At 35.0% G+C, this 16,603-nt stretch overlaps 1 protein-coding gene across 1 annotated transcript in view; it reads right to left on the reverse strand.

Moving 5' to 3' along the window:
- Positions 1 to 6,541: 6,541 nt before the first annotated feature.
- LOC150095323 (acid-sensing ion channel 4-A-like) overlaps positions 6,542 to 16,603 on the reverse strand; it is a 38,233-nt gene continuing 28,171 nt past the window's right edge. Inside the window, exon 6 of the mRNA XM_090410649.1 lies at positions 6,542 to 6,568. Within this exon, the coding sequence (XP_090266775.1) occupies positions 6,542 to 6,568 (27 nt within the window). The remainder of the gene's footprint in view (positions 6,569 to 16,603) is intronic.

The raw sequence follows: 16,603 nt of genomic DNA on the forward strand, positions 1-16,603 counted from the left end.
ATGGATGGATAACAATGGGCAAACCACAAAAAATATGGAACATTAAAAATTAAGCAAAGAACTAATATTAAAGATATATAAAACAATGATAATTCCCACACTACTCTATGGCTCAGAATGATGGATCTTAAGAAGAAAAGAAACTGATAAATTCAATGCTTTCGAAATGAAATGCCTAAGAAAATCAATAGAACAAACTGTACAGAAAGAAAAACAAATGAAAAAGTGAGAGAAGTTAACTTTAAAGAAACAATAATTACGGCACTAAAAAGAGCCAATTAAGCTGGTTTGGACATGTTTCAAGAATGAACCCAGAAAGACTATCAAAATATATTATTAAATGGGAGAATTGAAGGACAGCCTAGCAAAGGAAGACCAAGAAAGAAATGGATTGACAACATTTAAGGAAACACCCACTTAAACTCCATAATAATAGAACTTCATAAAAAGACAGCGGATAGAAAGAAATGGCAAAATTCATCTTTGAGGAACTCAACCCGCCATGAGCGGAAGAAGAAGAAGAGAAGATAATTTCAAATGACTTCCCAACTTCGTACAGAATGTGACGTTCATTATATTTTGTTCGGATTAATGACCTAAAATGGTCGTGGGTAGAGTTTAATTAATGCCATTGTTATGAATCATAATTTGATTCTGATAAATTATAACATGTCAGGATAAGTGGAGTAATTTACTTCCGTGAGAGCCAAAAAACATAAATCTGGAAATGGCTATTCTTTGATGATAGAAGAAGTAATCTATGAACTTATGCAAAATTATTACAATAAGAGATAATGATAATTGTTTTACTATAAACAAGATAACGCTTTATGGCTTTACATTTGACTTTCAATATGGTATAAAGAAAAATATCGTTGCTTTGCGATTTTACCTTGGGTGACCAGGTCTTTCTTCCAAGTAATATTGTTAAGGAACAATCTTATATCTTTACTAATATAGTGACATTCGTTTTCCTGATAGTATCTTGAACACTCCACGGTACACATCTGCAGTAACAAAAAGTAAAAAAGAATGTGAAGAGCGGTAGAAAAGTTGTGCTGTAAAACTAATAGTAGTTCGTACTTTAACTGTCATTCAGCGAATGATCTTATTTGCCAATCAACCTTAAATCTACTAAAGGTTAGTCTAATAAAACAAACCTAATTAGTAAGCATCAATCCTACTCAATTCACGAAATTCTCTACAAAAATAAATATTAGCCTAGCCAAATGAAGTTACATTGTTAAGTGATATTTGCAAACTAATTTTAAATTAAAGTTAGCAACATGAATTTGCTAACTTTTGGCTCTTGAAATTTGTTTTTAATTCTTCCTCCGTAAAGTAGTATGGCAAGTGACATGAGTCCTTTTGGAAAGTCTTAAATTCAAATGACAGAAGAAGAACAGACTTTTAAAAACTTTTCAACTGACGATGGGTTACTGGACATGTGATACTAGATGTCCAGTAACTCACGCTTTTTGAGGTTACTGGACATCTAGTATTACATGTCCAGTAACCCATGTTTATAGGAAGATATATGTAAATAGGAAAATTTTGCGAGTTTCAAATAAAATGAAAATTTATTCCGCCAATTGTCTGAAAAGATAATTTAACTCTGATGTGTTCAAAGAACTATTTCGTATTTGATATTATTTGGTTCAAATTATGTTAAAGAACATTCATCGCAGTGAGTTGACTTTATGAACAGATTTTAATATGCAATAAAATATGAAAAGACATAAAAACTCTCAAATTTAGTAGAATGGGAGATCTGTCATGGGCGCTGTCAAAATATATGCTGATAATATACTCGCAATGGTTTCTTCTTGAGCCTACTGTTTTATGTTATTATGTGGTAGTTCAATCACTTTAGGTTTGGTGTTTTCTGGAATTTACAGTTCACACAACAAACTTAAAATTACAATTCTGATGTAAAATGTACAGGAAAATGTGACTTTATTATAAAAATCACATACACATTTTTAAATCAAATTTCACATTTTTAAATCAAATAAAACAAAATCATTCGGAACATAAATTTTGTCTGTCAAGTTATTTATCAAAAGTTTTTCTACTAAGAATTTAGTACCAAAGTCTTACTCTTGTTGTTAGCCTTCTTTTAGATGTATCTTCACCCTTTCCCCAGGGAAGTTTGGAAAACAGTGTGCAATTGGTCCTGTATGGAGAGGGTAGCAACTGTGTCGTTACCTACAACAGTGAATGTTTAAGTTTAGAATTTAATAGTAAATGCAAATCCTGCTGCAGGTTATTATAGAATTTAAAAGAATTAAAGATTTTAAGGGATAAAAAATCATGATTGTTTGTTTGGCACAGAAGCCAGTTCAGCAAACTACCATCTTTTGGTCTGCTTTTATCCTTTGCAACTGGTTGCCGTCTCCTGTGATGGCTTCTTCAGATTCTCCCTCTCCACTAATGCTGGAGTGTTTAGAGCTGTATACTTTCATTCAATCTCTTCCTTCTGCACATAATTAACATTTTCTCACTGATGCAAATCCTATTCATAACTACACTGGTGACAGCACTCCACCCCCTCTTCTTCATTTGACAAACTTTGCAGCGCACAAACATTAGAAGCTTCAAGATCTTCTATAATTAATGCCTTAAACTCTGATCTCTTTGCTATTCTTGAGTAGAAGGGGATGATCTTGTGAGCTGCAATGCTATCCTAAAGTCCTGTGTCATCTCTCACAGGAAATATTCTCACTTTGTTTCCTCGTATTCTTGATAACACTCAAATTTCCAGGCCAATCAGATTTTCCTTCTTAGGCTGATTCAAGTCAGTGCTTCTCGCCTGTACGACGGTTACACTATACACCATATGTAAGAACAAGAGCAGCTGTTGGTCAAATCTATTTACTGTCCTGCTTCAAATTTAAAGAATCAACTCTTCTTTCATTCCAGCTACCTGCTCTCGGAACAGACTTCCTCACTTTGTCATTCCCAACGACTATAACCTTCAGCTATTCAAGAAACATGTTAACAGGTTCCTTCTCACTCTTGTTAACACTCGGGACAGATAAGACTTGTAACTTTGCATGTGTGGAGGGATGGGGTGGGGAGGTTTGGTTTTAAAAAAAAGACCTGAAGATGTAATGGAACATTGTAATGGAGGCGCACTTCAAAGACTAGAAAACAGTAACCACGCCATAATTACAAACACACATATGGATTAATCTGGTTGATATTCAGACTTACAGCTAAAGTAATTTTGTATGTTGTTCAAGACATATAATATTTTTTAAAAATAAATGAAACATTAATAATCATGAGTAAAGCCTATTATTTGTATGGCTATTTAACCTATTTTTGTTTAGGAGTGCCTCCTTTTTTTATAATGTGATTAGCTTTTTACTCACATTTTAGGCATTACTGATGTTTTATATAGACGGATATATGAAGAATATATAGGAGGAATAATCCGAACATACCTTTGTACGATGTTGCTGTCTGTCTTCTTATTTAGTGGCATCCCGACGTATGGCGATACACATTCATCAGCTGTTAAAGGAAGGAAGTATAATTGGGCTGGAAATGTGGGGTTAGAGAGATGTGAGAGAATTATTGGTGAGGCAAGAGGTACGTGAACTTTTTGAAAATCCCGTTTTTTTATTATTAAAAGTGGGCAGAGAATACTTTGGGAGGGACGTGAAAAATAGAACGTTTTGGGGAAGGAGAAGGATATGATGGGATAAGATTAGGGTGGGAGCCGTTTCGACAGTGCGTCTTCTTCGGAGCTCGTCGGGGGAGTGGAGGCTATGCCATGCCTGCTTGGTGTTTCTGTCTTTGGTGTATCTGTGTTGTTTCCTATTGGTCGGAGTCGTGACCTAATTTTTATGTTATGGAGCTTCCAACTCTCGGAGATGATGTAGGGCCGGTGGAGATTTATCGATTTTTTGTATATTTTATGGCTATCGTTTCCGATGTTCTAAGCACTGTTTCGTTTTCTTGTATATATCTATTTATATGGATTTTTGGGGGTATGTTTCTGTTCAAGGGGGCGTGGACTGCTATTTCTGTTTTTCCTGTACTTTGTATTCTGTTTTTCTTTTTGTTGTTGCGTTTTTTATTATTTAAATGTTCTGGGATAGGGATACAGTCACGGAAGTGTTCTTGTACTCTTGTCCATAAAGACCTGATAGTAGAACCCGTGTAGGTGATATTACAGTCTTTTTGGCAAGGAAATTTGTAAACAGCGTTGTGGTGTTCTAATATTTCTGTGTGTGTGTGTGTGTGTGTGTGTGTGTGTGTGTGTGTGTGTGTGTGTGTGTGTGTGTGTGTGTGTGTGTGTGTGTGTGTGTGTGTGTGTGTGTGTGTGTGTGTGTGTGTGTGAGAGAGAGAGAGAGAGAGAGATTTTATAGGTTTTAGAGTGTTACCAATTTTTGGTTCGTGGTGAACACCAACTTATAGTCGGTGTGTTTGAAAATGTATTTGTAAGCCTTGTATGTGTCCTGGATGTATGGCAGTTTGATTATTTTTTGTGTCGGGAAGTTTGTTTTGGTTGTTGGATTGTTTTGACTGGTTTTTGCGGTTTGTTGGCGTAATTTATTAGTTGTGTTGTAATTCGGATTTTGAATAATTATCTTATTACAGAAATTAATTTATTTATTTCTGTGTTGAGATAATTATGGTTCGTTGAAAACTTGTAAGCATTTATAAAGTGTGCTATGATGACTAATTTCTTGATAGAATAAGGATGGTATGAGTTAAAGTGAAGGTAGTTTCCAATATGTGTGTGGTTTGTGGAATATTTTGTGGCTATTTTGTTATTTGTTCTAACTAATGTCAGGTTTGGGAAATTGATGGATTTTTCATGCTCTGTTTCTATGGTGAATTTTAATCTGTTGCTGAAGTCGGTAAGGGACGCTTGTAACGTGGTGATGCATGTTGGTTCTCCAGTGCATAGAATAGCGTCCACGTATTGGCGATAAAAGATGATGCCGGTGGGGGGGAGGGGGAGGACGAGTAGATGTGATTCTATGTGCGATAGGAATAATTCAGCAAATTGTCAGCTGATATTTTGGCCCATAGGGAGTCCGAAAATTTAGATATAAATATTATTGTTAAATTTAAAGAAGTTTGCTGAGATTACTAGTTTGATTAGGGTTATAATACCGCTGGATGTTAATTTTGCTCGTGAACCTAGGGTCTGGTCTTCTGTGAGTAGTGTGTGTACGATGTCTAACGTTCTGGGGACGTCTACGTTGGTTTGGTGAATAGCGAAGTTGCTCCAATCAAGTGAGAGCGTCTTCGTGGGATAGAGTTAGGTTTTTTTTATTTTTTTTAAAAGGTTCTGTGTTTTTTATCATAGATTTTGACTTGGTAAGTAACGGTTTGAGTAATTTGCTGTCTTTGTGGGTTTTAATTTGTCCGAAGATATAAGAGGTACGTATGGTGTGGGGTGGTCTCACGGCACACATTCAACGATTGCATAAACTTCACGAAAGAAACATACCAACATACAAAAAAAAAGCATCCTAAAATACATCGCTCAAAAAATACGCATTAAGTTCCTTAAAAACTGTCTCGATTACAACGCCACTCCAAAATTCGCTGTAGTGCGTGGCAACAGCACAATTCTGGGAATAATACAAAAAAAATTGTTAGGCACTCATAAAACAGGCCCTAAACGAGAGATTTAAAAAAGAAAAAAAACTTTACGATTTTATTTAAATACTTTAGTACCATAATAGCGCGTGTTTGTTGTATGTAAAAATATCGTTCGTACATACGTAAATATAGAAATTTTCTACTGCCATCACAATTTGTTGGTTTTTTATGTTATTTAATCATGTACATATAGAAAAAGATTATAAAAGATTTATAATGTAAAAATTAAAAAACTTAAGAGTTAAATATTAAGTATCTCAGTAGAGCTATAAATATTTTGTTCACAAAACTGCTGCCAGCTCACTTCTGTATAAAATTCAAAAATTCAGTTATGCAAAGGGGAAGTAGGGTTTAAATTTGAATGTGAAAAATGCAAATATATATCCTTTCGATAAGATGATAATATTTATGTAATTCTAGGATAAAATCGGATAGTAGTAATCGCCAGAGGATAGACCAATTACATATACTTATTAAATTAAATTAAAATTAATTTAATTTTATTTACTTACCAATTAAATATATACGGTATGTATAATAATTATCTAATTTTGTCACGTGTGTTTGTGTGCATACATATGTATGAAAAAAATAAATAAAGGCGAGAGAATGAATGAGGAAATAAGCTGAATGAATATGTACACAAGCCATCCTATATGATGTGGTACTCGTATCAATTTGGCCACAGTAGTGAGTAGTCAGTATACGGTTCTCATGCTTTTCATGTTTTTTAAACTATTTTTTTAAATTCCAATATTGATTTAGTCGGTCTCAGAATGTGACTGTGAGTTTTTCTCCAGATACTCCGGTTTTCCTCACGCTTAAATGAAACTGACCTCGAAGATATTTTGTAGTAGTTACATTTATATCCAGGTATAAACACGAATTCGAGTAATTCGTGGCTTTCATTTGGTTATCTTTCTAGATGAACATATGGTTCCTGATGAAAAGACAAAAATGATAATATTAATAATGATTAATATTAATAACATCATCTTCTTCTCTCTGAGACCTATTGCGACAATGTTCATTGCAATCCATTCCTTCACCGCTTCCATACTCTTCCAACTGGTCGTATAGCACTTGGTTTCCATTTTTCTTTTCATCTAATCGTTCTAACTTTTTGTGTTCTGTTAACATTGCTGTTAACTCTTTTGTTATCCCTTTTTCCTGTTTGCTATCCTTTTCAGACTTTTTTGTATATTACTTCATTTCCCATTTCTTAAGGTGATAACTTTTCATATTAGTGTTTAACTTTTCGTCTTAATTACTTCAGCTCATAGTTTCAGATGCATAAGTTATAACTGGTCTTATTATATTTTTGTATATTCTTTCTTGTCTTCGTTATAATATTTAGATTTTTAGTTTTGCATATCATTCTGTTTAGATATTCACAAGTCCTGTTTGCTTTAAGCGACTATTCGTTTATTTGGTTGCTGCTCCTTCTGAGTTAATCTGAATTCATCACTTTCTTTAAATACCCGAAAAGCATTTAAAATTCATTACTTGTTCAATTACTTTTCTGTTTATTTCTAACTCACACCCGATTGGTTGTTAACTTGTCACGAGCGTTTTGTTTTATTTATTCATATTTTGATATTATATTCTGACAAATCTGTTAAAAACGAAATATTCCATTTTGTAAATTATCTTCTGTGTCTGATATGATTACTAAGTCACATGCCAGATTAGATTTACTATACAATATTATTATCAACTCTCATTCTATTTAACTTCTTAACTTTTTTTCTATTAGTATTTTTCTCATAGAAATATTGAATAGTAGTGGACAACGAATCATTTAGTTATTGCAGCACAGTACATATTTACTATCTGTAAGAATAAACCTGTAAATCTCATCGAATAAATCTTTAATAGGTTTACTATCTGTGTTTTTATTTTTATTTTTACACTTTTATTTTTATTATTATTGTTATTATGAGAGGTCTCAAGGGAGTCAGGGACTCATCGAGGGAGACCACACATTACACGCACCAGCTATCATATTTATTCTTGAATTCATTCACACTGTTGCACACATCGCATCCAATGGTAATCCATTAAAATCATGCACCCACCATGAGAGAAAAATCTAGCCCTCACCATCTTTTTAGCGGCATTTATTCCCAAGGATTGGCTCTTGTCCTTTCCCCCACAGCTATAAAATGAAAAATCTTTCAACAGAAATCCTGTTGATGAATTTTTTTCAGAAGTTTGTAAGTCTCAGTTATATCACCACTCTTTCTGCTATTTGCTAGTGTCTGCAGTTACAAATATACTCAATTTCTCTTTATGATCAGTATTCAACAATACTGATATCATTTTTAACACTTTCCTTTGCTCTCTCTCTCTCTCTCTCTCTCTCTCTCTCCAATGTATCATAAACATTACCGAAACCAGGAGACTATATCTGCGCACAATAGTCCAAGTGAGGTCTTATCATGGACCATGAACTTCAACATTCTGTCCATTAACATTCCGCGATCCCTAACCTGATCAGGAACATCTAGCATAATCCCACCAATATAATATGACATTGGATATCTAATCACGCCAAAGTGCGCATGCCTTTCCATTTACTAACATTGAAATCAATTTTCATATGCCCACAATTCCAGCCTATTCAAATCATTGGACAGGTACTACATATCAGTAGAATTCCTGAATACTCTACTTATCTTTCCATCATCAGAAAATAGTTGTATGCAACCTGTCAAATCATTCCCAATATCATCACTGTACAGACTGAATAACAGTGGACTAAACGCTGATCCTTGTAATACACTATTGTTTATCTTAAATCTTGCAAACTTACATTTTTTGATATCTGTCAGTCAGCCATCCTCTTATCCACGCTAACATTCTATAATCAAAATCCTTATTCTCCAATTTATGCAACAGTTGACTATGCGGTATTCTGTCAAAAGCCATAGCAAAATCACAAAGTATCACAGTGTATCCATTCTCCTAGTCTAGTTCAACGGTAACAGTAGTACAGAATGTGAGCAAGTTACTAAAACATGACCCATGACCATAAACCCATGCTGTTCATTGCAAAGTAAAGATTCACTGTCAACCCATTTCTGAATGCTAACCCTAATCAATTTTTCCAAAATCTTCCAATACTCCTGAGATACTAATTGGTCGATAGTTGTATACATCGGTCTTTGCATCAATCTTGTGCAATGGGATTACCATACATTCTTTCCATTCCTGCGGAATCTTCCCTGTTCTGAGGGCCATATTATATCGCCTGGTCAAAGGAATAGCAAGTTCAGCTGAAAAATGTTTTAGCATCTGTGCTGATACCCCATTAGTCCCGTGCTGAATGTTTATTCACTTTGTGCTCTAATACCCCCCCCCATTCATTCAGTGAAGAGGTAGCAGTGAGCTCAATGTTGCAGACACCAAGTTGATAGATTTTAATAAAATGGGCAATAATTAGTTGAACAACCTCTTCTGCATCTGTCATCCTCACGCCATCTGCATTTAGAGGAGTTATTCTTTCATATTCATCCTTTCGTTTACTTCCACATAGCGATAGAATTCTTGTGGGTTGTCTTTAGCTTCGAGAGCCAGTTTCTTTTTATACCCAGACTTAGCTTTCCCTATACAACACCTGTGACTCTCTTGGCCTACTGCTTATAATTTTCATAATGGACACCATCCTTATCCACACGGTATTCCTTCCACAGCATCCTGTTTTCACGAATCTTTTGCTTAATAAGATTATACATATATTTTACTCCTACCCTATTTATTCTTCGAACTCTCTGGACACATTCTGATATTGCATCATTTAATTATTTTTAAAAGCTTCCCATGCACTGTCGATATTCTTTCCATCCAGAAACTGATCCCATTCCAATAAACTCAGTATACTCTTCAGTTGGTCAAAATTTCCTTCTTTGTAGTTCAGCCTGCAGCATTTTCTGAATGGCAGATTCATAAACGTAGTCACTTCCCAAGTGAGTACCACATGATCACTGTAACCAACCGTAGGCAGAATAATTACGTCTTTAACTGAAACGCTTTCTGAGACTATCATCAAATATAATACTCTTTTTCCTCAAGTTCCTTCTGTCACATGCTTCTTGAGGAAGTTGTCCAGCAACAGCTCAATAAATTAATTTTCATTCTTCTCACGAGATGTACTTCTACCCAATCAATATTTGGATAATTAAAGTCTTCCAGTATGATTACTCTTTTCACGCTCATCTTGTCTATTTGGTGATGCATTTCTTCATCAGTAGCAAGCAATCACCAGGTCTGTAACAACATCCCACTATGCATATGCATTTGATCTTGTTAGATTCCACCTCACACCAGATGGTATCTCACTGCCACTTAAGACACTGTTAGTAGTAGTAGTAGTAGTAGTAGTACTGCAGTCATCAACTGTAAGTGAATTAAAGTCATCCGATATCATTAGCAACACATCCCGTCCTCTCCTATCATGTATATCGTTCCTAAAAATACTACACCCTTTACACTCAATACCAGTTAATATGTGAATTCTGATAGCCAGGTCTCACTAATGCCTGTAATCTGAGGTTCCAACATTTTGACCAATGCAACAGACTCTCTCTCTCTCTCTCTCTCTCTCTCTCTCTCTCTCTCTCTCTCTCTGATACTTCTATCATTGGTGTACAGACAATAATCTACCTGCATGTTCTTTTGTATACCCTTGCTGCAGTCTGCATCACACAGAGAACTTACAGACCTCTCTTCTTTTCGAGTGCCATTTACACGTATACGTGCCTTTATAAATGTATATTTAAAATGTCTTGTAATTTTATACTTTTGAATTCTTTACGTAAATCTATAAAACATTTAAAAACTGGAGTGTTATATTCTATGAAATGTTATTTGTTGTTTCATTGTAAATGTTGCGTCTATGAAATATTTTCCACAGCTAAAACCTTGCTATTTATTACTTAATATCAGAGATTCTTGATTTATGATTATTATTTAACATATATGATGATTATTCTTTATAATTATAATTTCTGAATAAGTTTTATACAGATTTTCAAAGCGGGTGGTAATATATTAATCCCTCTACAAATATTTTCATCTGATTTAACCTGGCGCTGTAATCTTCCCCTCATTTATTTCACTTTTTTTTTTCTTTCAGAAAACACTTTTTTAATAATTTAGTTAAATGAAATATTATTTCCCTTCCTTCTTAGTTTTCTTAGAGCCTGTGTAGCTCAGTGGATGTGGCGTTTGCACACCACCGCGCTAGGTCGCACGAAGGAAGTCTTGGTTTCGAGTCTAGTCGGTGACTAGAGGAAATTTTTCTAAGCCTTTTTTCGACCGGCTCCCGAGTTAGTCGATCTCTGGCACGGGCAAGCAGGTTTTTCCTCCCGGAAACTCGGGTTTTTCGTCCTGTAAACTCAAGAAAATCGACCGTAGAACCCACATTATTTCAGACATTAAATATATTGTGTTAGGGTTAGAGACCACGAGATGGCGGCACTTGGGCCATCTGTCTCTGATTGGGTACCAGTGGAGATTGAATTGCCCACTCAGTCTCCAAAAGTTAGATAGGGCTAAATGGCCTCGCCTACTCCCGTATATACGGGTATATAAAGGCGTTAGCTGATTTTTTTTTTTTCTTAGTTTTCACAACTCATTCTGCATTTTGTAAATTCGCGATGTTTTTATATATCTAATTTTTCTTAAACAAATTAAGATAGACTTGTGTCTCCTTGGTGCAAGCCGAAAATAGGAGGACGATGAATTGTTTATTATAATAATAATAGACAATTCATCGGCAAGCACACCAGTACAAAAATAGTATTTTGTTTATATATATATATACATATACAATAAACATTTAAAGTATTTCTTTACCATATCAAAAAAAAATTCCTTTGTTACCATTGCTACTAATCTTTAAAATAATCCTGGGAATGGAATATAACAAGTACTTATATTCGTAATTGAATTTAATGCTAAGGCATCGCCAACAACACGGCTTTCACATTTTTTATTCTTCTTCTTATTGTGCTATCTTCTATCGAAGGTCAGTGACCATCTTGGCGAACAAACTGCGCTCTTGTGCTAATCTGAGCAGTTGTGCACTGCTCTTTCCTGTCCACGTCTTGATGTTGTCAAACCATGATATTCTTTTTCTTCCTCTAGTTCCTTTGCCATCAATTCTTCCTACCAAAATAGTTTGTAGAAGTTGGTATTTGCTGTTTCTCATGATGTGTCCAAGATATGATGTTTTTCGTTTCTTGATTATTTGTACAAGATGTTTAGCTTTGCCAATGGATTTTAAGACATCTTCATTGGTAATTTTTTCTGTCCATGATATCTTTAGCATTCTTCTGTATAGCCACATCTCAAAGGCTTCGATTTTCTTGATGGTTGTCGCCTTCAATGTCCACGTTTCAACTCCATAGAGCAGAATAGACCACACGTAACATTTCAGCATTCGGCATCTGACTTCCATGTTTAGGTCTTTATTGCAGAATAGTGTTCTCATTTTCATGAAGGACTGCCGTGCAACTTCAATCCTTGTCTTTATATCTATTTCTGGATCCCACCGTTCATTAAGCCAGCAACCAAGATATTTATATCTTGACACTTGATCAATATTTTTCCCATTGAGTGTCAGTTTCATTGATGAGGCTGGATGTTTGCTGATGATCATGTATTTTGTCTTGTTGATGTTTATATTTATTCCCATTCTTTGGCTTTCTATGTATACTCTGTCAACGAGTTTTTGGAGATCCATAATGTTATCTGCAATTAGCACGGTGTCATCTGCATATCGTAGGTTGTTAACAATCTTTCCATTTATTGTGATTCCCTCTGGACATTCTTCCAATGCTTTTTTAAAGATTACCTCTGCGTATATGTTGAACAGAAGTGGTGAGAGCACACATCCTTGTCTCACTCCTCTTTTGATGTTAATATCACTGGTGGTAATGTTGTCTAATTGAACGGTAGCTGACTGATTCCAATACAGATTTGTTATTAGTCTTATGTCTTGTTCGTCTAGCCTTATTTGTTGAAGGATTTCTATTAAGTTGGTGTGTCTGACTTTGTCGAATGCTTTTTCAAAATCTATGAAACACATAAAGACAGATTTCTGTTTTTCTATGCATTTTTGTATCAATATTTGGGTACAGAAAAGAGCCTCTGTAGTACCAAAACCATTCCGAAAGCCGAATTGTGTTTCACTTAGAGTTTCTTCACTTTTTCTATAAATGCGATTCTGAATTACTTTCAAAAATATTTTTAATGTTTGGCTCATTAGACTAATAAGTCTGAAGTCACCACAGGAATTCGCTTTGGGTTTCTTTGGGATAGTGATAAATGTAGATTTGAGCCAATCTGATGGAAATTCATCACTTTCATATATTTTATTAAATAGTTTTTCAAGAAGTTTGATGTTATTTGGTTCGATTAATTTTAAAAATTCTGTTTGCACACCATCTGGTCCACTGGCTTTTCCTGTTTTACTTGTTTGTATAGCATTCTCTATTTCGCATTTCATGATTGCTGGTCCTTGAATGTTATCTTTTATATTTATAGGCTTCTGTCTAGTATCATTGAAAAGTTCTGTTACATATTTTATCCAAATCTGTGCTTTATTCTCTTCTTCTAGAACTATTTTTCCATTTTCGTCTCTTAGAGACACTATTTGCTTTTTCCTCAGTTTTTCGGAAATTTCGTTGATTTTCTTATACAGATTGAAATTATCATGTTGTTTCTGAAGCAATTCAATTTCAGTACATAAATTTTTCATCCAATTTTCCTTGGCTTCTTTTATTTTTTTCTTGATGATGTTATGTGTTTCTGTATACCTGGCTAGGTCTTTGTTTTTATACATTCTTCTTGTATCAATAAGAGAAAGAATCTCATCTGTCATCCATTCCTGTTGTTTTATATTATTCACATAACCTACTTCTTCAATACTTGTTGTTACGATGGCATTCTTTAAGCTATTCCAAAGAGATTCCACACTTTTATTTTCTTCTATGTTAATCTGTTGTAATCGCAGGTTAAGCTGTGTCTTGGCACTTTTATTTATGTTCCGGTCTTTCAGTTTTTCTACATCAATTTTCTTTTTCTTCTTTTGTGATTTTTTAGCTGATTTTAATCTAAGACGTACTTCTGCAACTATGGGATTGTGGTCTGATGAGATATCTGCTCCAGGATAAGTCTTTGCACTCTTTATACTACTGTGGAATCTTTTATTTATCAGTATATAATCAATTTGATTTCTGACAATATTATGTTGGTTATCTTGAGGCGATTTCCAAGTGTACAGTCTTCTTGGTGGAAGTTTAAACCAGGTATTTGCTATTGTTAGATCTTCTTCCTGACAGAATTGGACTAGGCGATCTCCTCTGTCATTTCTGGTGCCTAAGCCATGTTCGCCAACAATTTCTCCATCACCCCCTCTTCCCACTTTTGCATTGAAGTCACCCATCACTATGTTTATATCATGTTTCTTTGTTAGGTTTTTAATCTCTTTTAGGTGTTCATAAAACCAATCTTCTTCACTTTTGTCAGCTGTGGGTGCATAAGCTTGGATGATATTTATGTTAACGGGGTTTCCCTTAAGTTGTAACAGCATTATCCTTTCAGAAAATGGAATCCAATTTATTACTGATTTATTGATTTCTTCATCTACTATTACAGCTACACCATGTCGATGTTTGTTCTCATCATTCCCAGAGTAATACATTGTCATATTATCTTGTTGACACTTTCCAGATCCTGGCCATCTTGTCTCGCAAATTCCCAAAATCCGGATGCCCAGCCTCTTCATTTCTCTTGTGGCATTTCTTAATTTGCCAGCTTCATACAGAGTTCTGACATTCCAAGTTGCAATTTTAAAAGTGGACACCATTTTGAGCCCGGAGATTCTTCGCACCCCTGTCCCATTTAAGGGACGCCGGGAACTTGGGGCCAATTGTAAGGGTTTGCTCGCCATGGTGGTTGTTCTGGAGATAAGGTAGAGCAGTAGTTTCTCCGTTTGCTTTCTGCTCCGCAGTATTACAGACGTACACAATATAATCATATTGCCATCTGCAAATCTCTGATCACAAGCTTTTCCGTCATCATTTGGCTTCAACCTTGTGTCAGTACTGACAATGCTGCTTCCCAATGTCAGGGGCGGTGACCCCAGCAGGTACTTATTTAATGGCGGCACTACTCGCCATGTCACCGAGTTGTCATTGGGCTTTGTGAGGTTTTAAGTGAGACAGAGTTGCCACTTCTGCTCCTCCACGCCCTGATAGCTCAGTCGCTGTTGGTCCACGGCTACTTATTCGCCAGATTGCTCTGCTTATATCGCAGCTAACCTCCATATCTGAAGGCTGTTCCCCGATCCGCCACCTGGGGACGCACCCGGTAGTAGTCAGCTCTGCCCCGGGCATTTTTTATTATTTTAATTCTTTATTCATTTTAACGCGATCTCTATATTCAGAGCTGACAGTAAAAACTCTTTTACCTGAGATCTGAGCTATATGCAGTCTGCATATAATGCGACACATTCTGCGAAATTTAGTATTGGAGATTATTAAAACTTAATCGTTTTCCGAGACTGCGAAAGGACTACAAACCATTTGAAATAAACATTATAACTAAAATAAACACTAAGACTATCTTTTAAATGAGGCTATAAATTTTAAAATGATTTAAAATTTCCTTACCTTTAAATTACTTTAGAAAAGAAGCATAAAATTGTGATTTATTATTATTATTATTATTATTATTATTATTATTATTATTAACTAATTTTGTGCTTTGGTAATTAGTTGTTATCCGCATACAGTATTTTTTTTTTTCAATTATTCAATTTAACAGAAAGAATTAGTTTATGTGTCTATGTGGAAGAAAATATCCCAAAGAGGGAGCTGTGATTCAAAAAATAAACAAATCATCAGTCGTTTTGGAATTCATGCATAAAGTCGTTTGCATACATAAGTGTTTCATTTAGACGAAGGGGAAAATGAACGTCGCAGAATTAGTGATGTGTTAATATATGTAAAGTTAATGAAATGCTAGTTATTAGTTTAATGTTGACAACACATTGTGACGATATGAATGACAACGGTATGTTAATAAAAGGTAGGTTCTAGAGTAGGCTTATTGTGTGCTACTGTTTATATCAGTTGTGATATCATTTACGCATGTCAGAGATTGGATTAGCAGAATCTAAAATTCTAACATTATATTGCTTTAGCCTCGTTAAAAGCGGTAAGTGGTATTTTACTGTACAATGTAAAAGGCATACATACTCTGATAAGCTAATAAATGATTGACATCAGTTATCGTGAGCGTAAAATGTGTTATTAACTAGTAAATGCTTATTATGATGCATCTTTAGTTATCCTTTATTATTTGGATGCAGTCAAAGACTCATCGTGGGAGGTCTCAATGTTACACACACAGTTTATCATACCGCGCTTTAAATATGTTCACTGTCTCTGCGCTCACCACACTCTCTGACAATATGTTCCCACTCACCACCCTCCCTGCAAAAAAACCTGTGTAGAGAAGTTTTAGTTCCTAATGCTTAAAATATCGTATAATCGATATTTTAAGCATTAGAAGTAAGTACTAACTAATATCTTTACAAATAGAATTTTTGTAGGGTTTACAGCAGCCTACTGGTTCTTGAAGGACAGTCTGTACACATTTACTTACCCAGAGACAGTTCATCGATCATTATTTGGTAATTATAAAGAGGACAAAAAATTTCAAGTGGTGTATTCAAGACTACAGTACTTAGGAAATCGATTGAAGAGTATCTCTGAAATAATAAAACGTTGTATATTAATATTTCTCATGAATATTTGTGGTTCATTAAAATTTTGTTTCGAAATGTCAGGTAAACCGACCGTTCTCCAACCCGCGGACTGTGGGTTCGAATCCTGCGTGGGCATGGATATTTGTGATGGTCCTTAAGTGAGAGATGAATTTCCTTGGCTAGTGTGAGGCCACT

The sequence above is a fragment of the Typopeltis vanoorti genome, chromosome 20, assembly GCF_054136105.1.
Source record: "Typopeltis vanoorti isolate ZY-2024b chromosome 20, IOZ_Tvanoo_1.0, whole genome shotgun sequence".
NCBI lineage: Eukaryota > Metazoa > Arthropoda > Arachnida > Uropygi > Thelyphonidae > Typopeltis > Typopeltis vanoorti.